Raw genomic sequence first — 14,060 nt, 5'->3', positions numbered from 1 at the left:
CAGAGCAAAGGAGATCAGATATTATCAGTGGCCGAGGGTCAAGCCAGGCCTTTCCACTCATGCCGTCCCTTCTCCAGGGGGAACACWGCAGTTTTGGCACTTGCCCTTGGCCACCATAAGAGAAGCAGCTCCAGGAGCGACTTCCGATCTTGATTTTTCCATGCTTTTTTTTTTAATTCTTTCACGAAGAGCCACCTACGTCTTTCTCTTAGCAGATAAGTACTCAAGAAGTGAAACGGCTCTTCCTGTGCCCGTAAACAGTGAAAAGATCAGCCATTCCTCCTGCAGAGCTTAACTTGAAATAATAACCATCCTCACTTAAAAACAGAAACCTGCAGCAGCGGCGACGGCGGCAGCACGAGGCATTTTTAGGCATTGCATAAATATGTTTGCTTGTGACCTGGCCAGGATATCCTGGGACTTCTCGGGTCTTTTTGGAGCTTCTTAGCTTCTGGATTGGGCCAGGGATGGTRCCAGACTGGATAGAGCTTGGAGAGATCCTGCAAATAGCTGCAAAGCCTTGGGAGAAGTGCCGTGTTCTCCCTGCCCGTTCTCGGAGCAAGGAGCCTCCTGCTGAGGCCGGAGCCTCGCGCGGGCTGCGGCGGCGCCTTGCAGGGCTTGGTTTCTTGCTCTAAAAAGCCCTGCTCTAGCAGCGAGGCCGGTTTGCTAGGAGGGCTCCTGGGGGCTCCACGTCGGGCGCTCTGGGCACACGGACAAGCGCCCCTGGCCTCATGTCCCCATTGCGGCTCCCCGGCCCACGGCCTCCTCATTTCGCTATCTCTGGGGCCGGCCGTGTGGGGCAATTGGAAAGTGAGATGAGTAATCTCGCGTCACCGCGGCCCCGGCTGCGCCGGCGGCAGCTGCAAACCGCAGCGAGCGCCGGCCACTGCGGCACCGGCACGTGGTGACACGGGGGACCTCCTGTGCAGGGCCGGGGGCTGCGGCGCCTTCCCGCCGGGCACCGAGCTCCGCTGCGAGGAGCTGCACGGCCGGGACGAGGGGCAGTGCCAGCCGCGTGGCAGGGATGCTCCGAGCGGGGCGGCGATGCTGTGCGGGATGCGGCAATGCCATGCGGGATGCAGCGATGCCGTGCAGGATGCAGCGATGCCGTGCAGGATGCAGTGATGCTCCCCGAGATGCGACAGTGATCCAAGGGATGCAGGGATGCTCCGCCAGAGGTGGTGATGCTCCATGAGGAGCAGCAGAGCTCCGCAGGATGCGATGATGTTCCGTGGGATGTAGCGATGGTCCACAGGATGCAGTGGTGCTCCGTGGGATGCAGTGATGCTCCGTGGGATGTGGCGATGCCCCATGGGGTGCAACGATGCTTCACGGGACACAGCAATATTCCTTGGAATGCAGCGATGCTCCACAGGATGCAGACACTTCATGGGACAGAGCAATCCACAGGATGYGTCAGTATTCCACAGCATGCAACAAAGCTCCACGGCATGTGGTGATGCTCCATGGGATACAGCGATGCCCCATAGGATACAGCGATGCTCCGCGGGATGCAGTGACACTCCATAGGATACAGCAATGTTCCCCGGCATGTGGCAATATTCCACAGGATGCAGCAAAGCTCCACGGCATATGGTGGTGCTCCACAGGATGCAACAATGCTCCATGGGATGCAGCGATGCTCCACAGCATGTAGTGATGCTCCATGGGATGCCATGATTCTCCACGGGATGCAAAGGTGCTCCTTGGGATGCAGCGATGCTCCACGGTGTGTGATGATGCCCCATGGGATGCGACGATGCTCCGTGGGAGGCTGTTCCAGGCGGACCAGCGGCTCCATCAGCAGGAGCTTTCCTGCCATCCACCCTCATTCCTCCCYTTTGGGGCTGGACACTGCAGCAGCCTCGGATCTCCCGGGTGTTTCCCAGCCCCTCTGCACACACAGGGCCTGGGCACTGGGATCCCGGGAATCTCCGTTCGTGCCCGTCGCTGCATCCCGGCCTGTTGCAGAGAGCTGAGCACCCTGTGGGGTTGTGTCCCCAGGGGTGCTGGGACCTGCACGTGGTGCCGTGGCCAAAGCACAGGGAAAATGCGGATATTCTCCAGAGGAGGCATGTGCAGAACACCATGGGGCTCTTTGATAACCTTCTGCATCACTTTCATTTCAGTCTGAATTTGGCTTTTGACTTCCTATGTTACGCTGTGCTGCGATTAAGGTTAAGCTCTTAAGCAAAACAAAACAGAACAAAAATTTCAGAACGTCAAAATAAAACCAAACCAGCAATATAAAACTACTCATTTTTAGCAAGTCAGGACTAAATATATCAGTTTTTTAAAAAATGAGTCAAAATGCCTGTTAACACCAGGTGTTTTCCCAAGGTTTGGCTGTGGCAGATGACCATTTTCCAGCCCTCCCGCTGCTCCATCCCACCGGGATCGGGCTGCTCTTGCTGCAAGTGCACGTCCTCCTGACCCGTGTGCTCCCTCTGCGGCTCTGCAAAGGAAACAGAAAAGAACGAGCCTGAACGTGGGAAGTCTTCTCTGTCCCATAACCAGCGATCCTGCAGCATGTTCTTCCAGGGGAAAATAATTAAATGCATAAAAAATAATAAAAATACATAAAAACAAGCCCCCAGGAGAGCAGCTCAGCACGAGTCCATTAGCACAAGCTCAGCATCCACTTTTGTCCCCCCAGTAGGTTTCTTTCCTGCCACCTCTAGGCTGGGAGTTCAGTAAAGGTCAACTCGGAGAGATTATTTAAAAACATGTAAATATCCTTACATTAAATCCGGCGCAGTCAGCAGGAAAACGCCAATGACAGGGTTAATTCTGCAGCACGTGGCAGCATCAGCTGGCAACTCCCGGCTTGGAGAGCTCTCCTCAGGGCTCAGGGGCTGCTGCTGGTCTGCAGATCCGGAGCCTCGACCCGTGGGAAGAGGGGCAGCGATGAGTATCCCCCCCGGCACCGTGGTGGAGGTGCCGCGCGGATGCTCCGGATGGGAATGCAGCCCCACGTTTGCGCTGGCAGGGGGGTCACGTTCCCCACATCCCCCTCAGGTGTCAAAGCTGCAGCCCGTGCACCAGGGTGTGAGGTTTGCAGGTGCTCTTCAGTGGGGAAATGCATTTGCACGAGCAGACCCTTGTGCAAAGGCGCCTGTAAAGCGSCGTCTCCGGCCTGGTCCCCTTTCCCTTTCATGGGTTTCCTGCCCCGAGCCGTGATGCAGAGGGCAGGAGGGCCCCGGGCGCTCGCTGAGACCCTGCACAATCATTCCTGAAGTGAAAGGCAGCGCTGGAGCAGCGCAGAGGCTGCAATGAGCTGGCGGCGCCGGGCAGCGCGCGCTCCGCAGCTGCGCCGCTGCCGTTCCCGTGTTCCCACCTGCCTTTCCCGAGGGCGCTGCTCCGGTTTCTCCCAGGTTTGCAGTGCAGTCCGGCCTGCTTCCCCTCCTGGCTTTAGCAGGACAAATCGGAGCATTCCCGCCAGCCGGGTGAGGTCGGATGGGATTGAAAGGTGCCCACGGGTGAAACTAGGCACGCACGGAGCAGCCCGCAGCACTCGGGGCGTGCAGGCTGGAGGGAGACAGCAATGCATGTGTGTGTGTGTGCACTCCCTAACAGGGGAAATGCCAAAAAAAGAGAGGGAAAYCGGTAGGTTTGGGTTTTTTTGGTGTTCTTTTTCCTAAAAATGCCTGTTAAGCACTGACTTCCCTTGCCAATGCACATGGGAGGAGCGCCGTGCGGTGTCCAGGGAAGTGTCTTTGGATGAGCCAACACCACACGTGCTTGCAGCATTCCTCCCAGAGGAAAAAATACGGGGAAAGCCTGAAATGGGTGATCTTGCATTTTCCCCAGCACGGCGCCTGACCCCTCTGCTTGTGCCTTGCAGTCTAACAAGGTGCCCGTGGTGCAGCCGTCGCACGGAGTCCACCCGCTCACCCCGCTCATCCCCTACAGCAACGACCACTTCAGCCACGGCTCCCACTCGCCCCACTTGCCAGCCGACATCAACCAGAAGCAAGGTAAGGGCAGCAGGGATGCAGGTGGGAAAACGGGGCTTATTTGGGGCTCATTACCCCTTGCAATGCTTTATAATGTCACCCAGTAAAGTCTGATATCAAAAGCATCAGCCTTGCTCATCGAATGTGCTCGGCTGCCTGTGCAAGCTGCCTGCAGACCAGAGCCAGAGCGACRATGCTCAAGAGTCAACCAGAAAATGGAAAGTAATCTTTCCTTTGACTCATACCCAAACTGCTGTCAGGCTGTCGTTTTGAGAAAACGAATGTTTGAAACAGGAAATATTTTGACTAAATAGGATCGGTGTCTCATAGCTAGCTGGATTTTTGTATCTGGGTGTCAGTCTGTGGCCACACGTCGTGCGGTTGTCGCGCTCTCTGGCTGCAGAGGAAAGTGCAATACAGAGAGATAAACCCCGATAAAAATATGGGTGCAGAAGCAAGAAGTCACCACAGAGGGGAAGGATTTATTGCTGGGGTAATAGATACMCAGGCGCATCTTGGGTTCCTGCCAGCCAACAAATTGCTTGTCAGCCACCAGAGTGTAATAAACCCGGTAGAAAAATATGAAGAGAAGTTAAACACTCATTTCCATTCATTTCCCTACCCTGAGAGGAATCACATGAATAGTGGTTGAATATGCAAGAAGCAAACAGAAGGAAACCCCACAGCTTCGTCCCACCGTAGCCAGTGCTTTGTTAATACCAAGAAGCTCGTCGATCCCAGTCTATTCATAGTGCTCCGGTCACAGTCACTGGTAGAATGACCTGGAGAGACCTCGCTGATAACTCCCTTGCAGTTCAGGCCAGGAGAAAATCTTGCACGAGGTGCCGTATGAGCAAAGCCTTTGGGTGAAYATCCCGCTTGCCCAAGGTGAATTCCCACCCGACACCATACCCAGGTCCACGGAGGAGCGGGACAGCAGGAAACCCTTCTTAGAACAGATGCTGAGTGCAGACGTGGCCCTATATATGTATAATGTATAAGAGCAAGGTATTTGGGTTGTGTTCCTTGCTGCCCACCAGCCTGCTGCGTGCTCCAATGGCTTTCCCTTTCCCTAGGAGTGCACCGTCCTTCCCAGACATCCGATATCCCCGGTTTCTACCCGCTCCCTCCCGGCGGAGTCGGACAGATCACTCCTTCCATGGGATGGTGAGTGCAGCCGCTCCGCGTCGCCCCGGCCCCGCCGGCCCCGCTTCCCTGCGGGAATCGCTCCAGCTTTCCACTCCGGAATGGGTGTTAAACCTGTTCCTGATGGAGCACTCGTCCTGCCCACGTTGCTCCCACGGTTTGCGTGATGGGAGAGGTGGATAATGGGGAAGCAGATCCGTGGAAGAGCATGGCCGGACGCCTTCCTCCCGGGTGTGTGGCGGGATACCTTCTCCCTGGTATCTGCAAGCCCGTGTGCGCGGGAGCGGAGCAGGGAGCACGGCCGTGCCGGCTCCATGCCGCGGAGGAGTGCGCATGGAGATCATGGATGAGGATCCCAGGTCAGGCACCGTGGCCACRGAGGACATCGTGGGGCCAGCACAGGAGGACGTTTTGCAAAACAAGAGACGTGAAACATGTGAAAACACCGAGGGAAACGTTACGCCTTTTTTTTTTTTTTTTTTAATGAATTTTGCATTCCAGACATTTAACCGCAAAGAAGCAGAGGCTGAGGCCTTTGATACGGAGCGTGGCTTCAAAGAGATTACATTCTGCTAAATCCGCTCCTCTGGGATGCTTCAGCTCCCCACACGACGTGGTTCATCCTCAGGAAAAGCAGCACTGGAATGGGGGGCGAGGAGGGAGCCGCTTGCCGAAGGCCAGGTCCCTGCTCCAGGATGGGGAGCTGTTAAAGCAGGCTTCRGTACGCAGAAGAGGAAAAGAACAACAACAAAAACAGAGAAGATCCTGGTTTGGGAAGTGTTTTTGGCTGTTTGCTGGCCATGGAGGCCAGTGTCGGACACGGCATTCCCAGTCGGGCTGGAGGCAGCGAGGGGAAGCGCTCCCGGCAGAGCTTGCTGCCCCCCTTGCTGCTTTTGGTGCCTCGAATGGGCAAAAAAGGCCGGGAAACAGCATCCAAAGTGCTCAGAGAAGGTCCCAGCACCTGCTTCGGGGCAGACCCTTCCGTAGGGATGTGCMAAGAGCTGCTTTCGGCTCAAGCTCGGCTTCTCCCATGGGAATATYGGGGTCCCCATCCCAGGGTGCTGTGAGCCCTAGTTGCACCTTCCCAGCAATCAGGGGCCAGCTCTGCAATCAAATTAATTTGCGTGTCAGAATCGCTTTGGATAAAGCCGTGAGCACCATCATCCTTGTTATACTCCGCGGGCCCGCTGGAGCAGGGAACGTCGCTGTTGGATTGGCCCTGGATGGGTTTTCCCRAGCCCGGGGCAGGAATGCCAGACTTCAGAGGTCCTTGGGATTCCCGAGGGGCTGCCGCGGCGCTTGGCCATCTGCCGGCAGATAGATCATGTGGATCACCCCTCGACGGRGCCAGAAATGGGGGTTTTCACCCCCAAAAAGCACCCGTAGTGTCGTGGTTCCCTGTGGTTGGTAACCTCGAGCTGYTGCAGGGGCTCGAGGACTGGCCCCTGGTCCTGCGCCTTGAGCATCTTCCAGCCGCTCCGCTGGAAGGGCGTCTTGAGCTGTGTCTAGGCAAGAACGGAGCAGAGCGGCTGTTTTCCCCGCTTTGCAAGAGCAGCGAGCAGTTCTGCTCCTTTTGCTGCACCTTTTGCTGCTGCGGCAGGAGCCAGGGCTGGAGCCGCCTCATCCGCGCCGTGCCCGCATCTCCTGCTGCTCCGGTGGGGCTCGGTGACAGGGATAACGGGGTCCCACGGGGACCCCGCGGGGATGCCCGGCATCCCGCCAGGGCTCCGGCACGAGCGATGGGCACCGCCGCCCTCCCGAAAGGTCCTTGACGGCCTCTTTCTTCCCGCTCCCAGGCAGAGCCAGTCTGTCTATCCGCTGCCGTCCTGTGGATTTAGGCAGCCCTACTCGTCGGCGCTTCCCGCGGGGGCCTCTTTCTCCAGGTGAGTCCGAGCGGGCCGGCCGGGCGCCGCTCCGCGCGCTCCGCTCCGCTTGCCGCGCCTGCGGTCGGAGCTTGCCGAGCCCTCGGAGAGGCCGGCGCCGGGACGGAGAAGCCGCCGCCGGGACCCTGCCGCTGCCACTGGCTTTGCCGAGACCCGTGGATTCCCCCCGGCCTCCCGAGCCTGGATGGGCGGCAGGAGGAGCCTCCGCTCCCTGCGGCGCCGGCCCTTGCGAGCAACGCGCCCGCTTGTGCTTCTGCTTCGCCTCGTCCTGCCGCAGCGCCCAGCAGCCGCTTTCCCAACGGATTTCGCCCTGGCCAGCGGGAACTGGCCTCTCCCGGCCCGGCCTCGGCAGCAGGAAGGAGCCAACGGTCCCCGCAGCGAGGACGGGGCCGCCGGAGCCCGAGCGCACCCGGGCCGAGAGYGACCAGGCTGCAGCGAGCGAGACGAAGCCGCCAGCCCCTCGTGCAGCTCCTGCCCTTCGGATCGTGTTCAAACTCGGGCTTTTTTTGCCTCAAAAGCGCACCGGTGCCGGCCGCTCGCACCCAGGCGCCGGCAGCAGCTTGTTGTCTCGTGCAGCGCTAGCGAGTTGTGGCGGCAGCAGAGACGAGAGCGGTGAAAGCGCCTTTCAGGAGGGCGGTTTGCAGGGGGAGCCGCGTCGCGGGAGCCGCCGGTGCCGCCGCTCTTCCCTCCATGCAGCGCTCACGGTTGGTTTCTCCCTCGCAGGTTCACGCACCCGCTGATGCTGGGCTCCRGCATGCACACCACGGGCATCCCGCACCCGGCCATCGTGCCCCACTCCGGCAAGCAGGACATGGAGCACTACGACCGCAACATGTGAGTCYGCCGCACCCGCGCTCGCCCCGTGGGTGCTCGTCCCCGTGCCCTGCTAACTGCTTCCCTTGCCTTCCCACCAAGGAAACCTCAGCCCGAACCAAAGAGAGAGAAGGAAGCCAAGAAGCCCACCATCAAGAAGCCCCTGAACGCTTTCATGCTGTACATGAAGGAGATGCGGGCCAAGGTCATCGCCGAGTGCACCCTCAAGGAGAGCGCGGCCATCAACCAGATCCTGGGCAGGAGGGTGAGCGCAGCCGGCGCGTGTCCCCGGGGCCGGAGCAGCTCCGTGCCCTGCAGCACCTGCTCCCGAGGGTTTTGGGGGACGCGCGCTCCGTCGCCCGCCTCACCGCGCGCTTCTCCTTGCAGTGGCACGCGCTGTCGCGGGAGGAGCAGGCCAAGTACTACGAGCTGGCGCGCAAGGAGCGGCAGCTGCACATGCAGCTCTACCCGGGCTGGTCCGCCAGGGACAACTACGTGAGTGGCCGGCGCGCCCCCGGTTTCTTCCGAAAGACAAACTTCGCTTGGTTTTATTGCTGTAATTCCTGGGGTTTCCTCGTGCTGTGCAGCTAGTGCCATCCGGGACGCTTGTGCAATCACACGGAGAGAAATTCCCAATTCAGCGATGCCATGAACGTCCCCCCGGCTGTTCGTCCTTGCACCACTGTGGCCTGAATGTTATGTGTAYGGAGGAGCTCCCTGCACTGGGAGCTTCCCATCGCCTTTCCCAAACCACGGGAATTCTCATGGAAAGGCACAGGTGGAAGCCGGCTCTCCAGCTGGCTCTCTGTGGAGGACGTTGTTATGTAGTTGGGGTCGGAGAGGCAGTCTGGGGCTAAAACTCTGTTTTCCCATTAATGAGGGAAGGGAACAGGAGTGATAGGTGGGTTCTGAGCTGGGAAAGAGCAGAGATGGGTGTTCCCAGGGGCCGGGAGTCCCTAGAAACTCGCTTTYCTTCAAAATCAGGGAAGGTGGAGGGTGCTAAATGTGCCGAGTGCTTTCCAGCCACATGGCGACCCACACACAGAGCCCGGATCCGGACAAAACAACGGGCATGAGGCTAGTGAGGTCACGTTGCCACGGCTGCATGGGCTAAATCTTGTTTAATTCCACTCAACAGAGCAAAAACGGTTCAGATGCTGGGGATTAGTGAAAGCCCCCACGGTGCGCGGCTCAGGGATGCTGGAAGCGATGCGGTGATTAACGAGCTTTTCCTTTCGTATCCCAGGGGAAAAAGAAAAGGCGGACACGGGAAAAGCAGCAAGATTCCAACTCAGGTAAATGCCCCRGTGCTAAGGCGAGCGCGCTGCTCCGTAGTCGTCACTTTGGTTTTGCTCCAAGTGGATTGTCCAAGGGAAAAGCAGTTGCCATGTTTTATTCATTCTCCTGACCTTAACTGAAAAAATATGTTTTTTTCCTTTTTTTAAGGCAGAGTAAATTCACGTTTCTGCGGCTTACAGGCATGTGTCTGAATTAGAACATGGGTAGTTCAGGAAAACCGAAAAGATGAAGCTTTAGCGAGTGCATAACAGCAAATAAGGTGTCCCTGAAGTTACTTCACGCCAAGCAGTGTCCCCGTCATGTCTTTTTAACACAGCTGAAGAAAACGGTTGAAAAGTTGAGATTGGACATCAATGTTGGGGGAGGGAACCAAATGCAGTGAAAAGCATGAAGGTCACCTAGGAGAATGCCCCAAAAAACCCACTTTTCTTCTCCAAGTAACCTCCTGTTCAGTTCAGGTGGTAGCAAAGACACGCACAGCAGCACGGCRGGCCTCTTCACTCTACCAAGTTCTGTTTATCAGGAACCTCTGGGCGGTTTTTCCCAGGCCTCATCCCAGACTGTTCCCACGTGGAGTTTTGAAGCATTCCTGCTTTAGCAGGGTAAAACCACCCCTGCTGCGGGGTGACCCTTGCAGGGTGCTGCCTGCCGGCTCCGCACGCTCCCAGCACCAAGGAGCAATTCCAGCCCTACACATGTGTAGATGTGTCCCAGGAAGATCATCAGTTTAGGTGACGCTGCTGTTCTCATTAAGTGCCCAGACGGGAGCTATGAGTTTGTAGTGTTAGGTATACATGTTGTAGGCGCAGTATAAAAATGATGGTAGGTCCCGTATTTGTACGTCGATGGTGCAGCATTTTCGGAAGCGCGCGGCCGGGAYGGGTTTGGGGCAGGCAGAGCAGCGCTGCCCGGGCTCCTTGGTGCCACCTCTGCTTCCCGCCTGCTTCCGCACCTTTCCTGCTCTTCTCTGCYACGCGGGAGGTGCCCGGCAGCCACACGGCACCTCGCTCCAAATGGAGGCCTGGGACATGCCCGGAGCACATGGATGGGGAAGGCGACGGCCGAGCTAGGGAAGTGCAATGGAGTGAGAGCCAGAAATGCCCCAGCTCTCCAACCCTCCCGCTGGACACGAGCTCTGCTATGTGCCTAACRGCCCCTTTTTTGCAGGAGAGGTGGTGCCCGCGCGGCGGCGGCGCCGGCCCCGGCTGCAGCCTGCTAGGGACCTTAAACTTAAATGACGTTGCCTCTTTTCTCCCCGCTGCTGCCGCTGCTCTCTCTGTGCCTCTGCTTGCCCGCTCCCGCCGCATGCCCCTCTGCTCAGATCCCGCCTCTCCCAAGAAATGCAGAGCCCGCTTTGGCCTCAACCAACAAACGGACTGGTGCGGCCCGTGCAGGTGTGTATGGGGAACCTCTCCGCGGCTTCTCCCGGGCTCCTTCCCCCTGCTCGCCCCAGGGGCCAGCTCCACATTTTGCCCTGGCAGCCACAGGCACGTTSTGGTTTACGTGTTTTTTGGGGTTGCTGCCATGCCTGGTGGTAGAAGTTTCTATTTTTGGGGGTGTTGAGGCGTTTCTCCTCCTTGCTGTGTCTCTGAGAAGAGTCCTGCTGTGGGATCTCCTTGCAATGATTCCCTATTGCAGAAATACTCTTCTGTGGCCCATAGTGAGCAGCCAAGGTGCTGCTCTATTCTGGTTCTACCTGGTTCTAGCCCTGGCCTAGAGATCCAGCTCCTGCTGCCTCTGCAAGCGGCCGGAGCTTTCCCTGCGTTAGGGCACGATGACCTCCAGCAAGGACACGTCTGCTGAGTGCTCCGTGACCTGCAAAGGACTGAACCCATAAGGGCAAATCTTTAAGCGTAAGCCAAATAAATATGACCTGGATCAGAGTGTCTTCCAATAGACCCAGGTGGAAAAAGGCTCCCAAGCCAGGAGAAGAGGCAAAATTAGTTATTCTCCCTGAATGTGAATCGTGGAAATGTGGTTGCTCAGATCTGGACACTGCTTGGTCCCTGATCTCAGCAGCAACCAAAGTGATAACCAACAGTGTCCAAGTGCTTGGGATTGACCCCCAACTAGCTGAGAATAGCAACCCTATCTTATCAAGCCTATRTTTTTCAGCTGACTGTACCCTGCAGGAGGCCTGTCACTGCCCTGGCCATGAGCTCAGTGTCACCGGGCCAGAGGAAGGAGGCTGAGCAAGGTCTTTCAAGTAGTTCTGGCTGATCTGAACCAGCAAGCGCTTTATCTTTCTTCCAGGGTATTTTTTATTACTTAATAATAGCTTAGGAGCACCCCACACTTGCATTTGGCACAGTGGCTGATGCCACTCAAGCATTATTTTTTCCTAATTAGTAGACTGGACAGAACTCCCTTAATGCTTCATTAATACTTTCCCCCCAAGTGCCTTGAGGAGAAATGTCTTACCAATATTTCGTGTTTTAAATGAAGACCAACGTCGAGGTGGCTGCAGGTCTTGGGCAGCTTCATTTGAACTCTCCCAGCTGAGCCCCAGCGCTAACCCTTCGCCTCGCTTGCCCCGTAACACGGCTGCTGAACTGCTCTTACACCTCAGCATGCTCTCTTGGGTTTTGTTTCCAACCTTTGCCACTCAAACACTGTTAGTAACAGCTGTTCTGCAACTTCCAGTACTAATGTGCTGCTGCCAGCACAGGGACTTCTGCCACGTATGAGCTGCYCCTGGTATCTGCTGGGAGAACCTGCCACCAGAGAAGCTCCCTGCCAGGCCAGGAGGCCTTTAACTGGTTGAAACAGCGAGTTTCTGCATCGGAGGTTTCACCTTCCTCCCCATCACAGGGCAAAATGGTCCAGGAGACCAGGGATATATAGGTGGATGGATGGATGGATGGATGGATGGATGGATGGATGGATGGATGGATGGATGGATGGATGGATATCTCCTTTTAGCTGAATAGTTGACATGTCAACTGTAGGTCGCTAAAGGGCTCGTTTAGTCAGTAGTCTGTAACATCAGGTCTGCTCTTTGTCTGTATTGGTAAACCAAACCAGATCTGTGTCTTGATGGATACGTCCTGTCGTCTTATAAGAGGTTTTCGAAGCTSTTCTTCTTCTAGCATCTACTTCTGAAATGGCTGAGGAAAACTCAACTTCTCCCAGGGTTTGTCCACACTGTAAAATCACAGCCAACATAAAAGGACATAGCGCTCAGTGTTCAGGGTAGCAGAGCTGTCATGTTTCCTATCACATTGATTGGGCCACTACGGCTAACCACGACACTGACCCTAGTGATGCTGCATCTCTAGTTCACATCCAGGACCAAGGCCAGGACCCATTTCGTATGGGACTGGTTGATGCACGTGCCCACATGGTCTGGTTTTGGTCAACAGTGGAGTTGTCAAGGGATGTGGTGAAATCAGTCCCAATCCAGGCCTGGAAAGGGTGATGTAGGACTGCTTCCCAGGGGACTTGCTGCTAGAAAAGYGGAGATTTGGAGGTAGTTGCCATCATTTGAAGACTTAGCTATGTGGTCTTTATTGCATAAAGACAATCTTTAATAAAACTTCCCCCAGCTCTATCTGTCATGCTCTGTTAAAAGGAAGTATGGAAAAACAGCTTTTGAAGCACAGGTCTAGTTACAGGCTCATTCAGATACTTCTTGTTCGGTCTAATCTCCCTCTCTTTAGGGTCCRTCCACATTGTACTTGCATCTTGCATCTAAGGGGCAATTCACACTCCTCTCTCCTCGCCCAGAAAAGCCATGGGCAMTGCCGTGAATATCTTCTGTCCTTAGCTCAGTCAACAGAGGAGCAGTCTAGCAGGTGCTCTGCCCTCCAACGAGTTACACAAGTCACATTGGGCTTCCCATGCTCWCTGTGGGGCTAACGTCCGAAACATCCAAAATAAGGGATCTCAGGTCCAAAACAAGGGATCTCAGCTCAGACCACCTCTTCTTCCAGCCAGTCCAAGCATAGATGTGGCCCACGTGCTGTGATGGGGCCATTGCACCTAGTCCCACACGTACCCACCACRTGCAGGGGCACGTTTGGGGCACGCAGCAGTCGATAGGGGCTCCTACTTTTCTGCAAAGCTCTTTGCAAARGATAACCTCATGGAGGAGGCTACAGAGCAGCAGCTCTACCCTTTGGTTGTGGGGCCGCACGTGGATCCCCGGGGCTGCAGGAGGGAGCGGCGGCGGCGCGTCCCCCCGCACGGTGCTCTCTGTGACCCTGCCTTCACCCTTTATTCACAGATAACTCTCTCCACTGTTCTTAGGAGGAAAAAGAAGTGCATTCGGTACTTACAAGGAGAAGGACGCTGTGCCAGCCCAGTTTCTTCCGATGGAAGTGCTATAGACTCCCCTCCCTCTCCCCCGGACGCAGCGCAGCGCGCGCCCTCGGCGTCGCCTCCGGACGAGCCCGCCGCCCCYGCCGCCCCCCGCGCGCCCCGCGCCCCGCGCCCCAAACCCGCCGCCGCCGCCGGCACGTAGCCCCGCCGCCCGCCCCGCTCCAGCGGACCCCAGCCCCCCCTTTCCCTCTCAAACTGGCATTGGCTAAAAAAAAAACCCGCCGCCGCCGCCGGCACGTAGCCCCGCCGCCCGCCCCGCTCCAGCGGACCCCAGCCCCCCCTTTCCCTCTCAAACTGGCATTGGCTAAAAAAAAAAGAAAAAGAAAAAAAAAAGTTAAAAAAAAAGTTAGGATTTCCCAGCGTTGGAGGATGCGGGGGAATTCGTTTGGTTTGGGGGAGGGGGTTTAAGACAGCTGATAAAAAAAAGGTAAAAGTTCTTGCCAAATTGGAAAGCGCTGATGAGTAAACAAGGCTTTTGTCCCTGCCCTGTGCTGCTTTTTGTTTTGCTTTTTTTTTTGKTTTTTTTYCCTGCATCACCTCTGCAGAAAGCAAAGCTCGAGGCCCCGGCTTGCCCAGTAGCTCCTAGGTGCTCTCTGTTGCCCCCCGCTCCCATTCCCTGCGCGGGAGCTGCTGCCAAGCGCAG

At 56.6% G+C, this 14,060-nt stretch overlaps 1 protein-coding gene across 1 annotated transcript in view; it reads left to right on the top strand.

Moving 5' to 3' along the window:
- Positions 1-13,378, top strand: part of TCF7 (transcription factor 7) — a 42,880-nt gene extending 29,502 nt beyond the window's left edge. Inside the window, exons 4-11 of the mRNA XM_026045957.1 lie at positions 3,845-3,977; positions 5,033-5,123; positions 7,709-7,819; positions 7,901-8,063; positions 8,186-8,293; positions 9,045-9,093; positions 10,419-10,491; positions 13,323-13,378. Coding sequence (XP_025901742.1) covers positions 3,845-3,977; positions 5,033-5,123; positions 7,709-7,819; positions 7,901-8,063; positions 8,186-8,293; positions 9,045-9,093; positions 10,419-10,491; positions 13,323-13,326 — 732 coding nt within the window. The 3' untranslated portion in view covers positions 13,327-13,378. The remainder of the gene's footprint in view (positions 1-3,844; positions 3,978-5,032; positions 5,124-7,708; positions 7,820-7,900; positions 8,064-8,185; positions 8,294-9,044; positions 9,094-10,418; positions 10,492-13,322) is intronic.
- The last annotated feature ends 682 nt before the right edge of the window (positions 13,379-14,060 follow it).

The sequence above is a fragment of the Nothoprocta perdicaria genome, unplaced genomic scaffold, assembly GCF_003342845.1.
Source record: "Nothoprocta perdicaria isolate Ctin4 unplaced genomic scaffold, notPer1 scaffold_107, whole genome shotgun sequence".
NCBI classification, from domain to species: Eukaryota; Metazoa; Chordata; class Aves; order Tinamiformes; family Tinamidae; genus Nothoprocta; species Nothoprocta perdicaria.
Note: the sequence above shows the minus strand (reverse complement) of the source record. Positions and strands in the feature narration are given on the sequence as shown.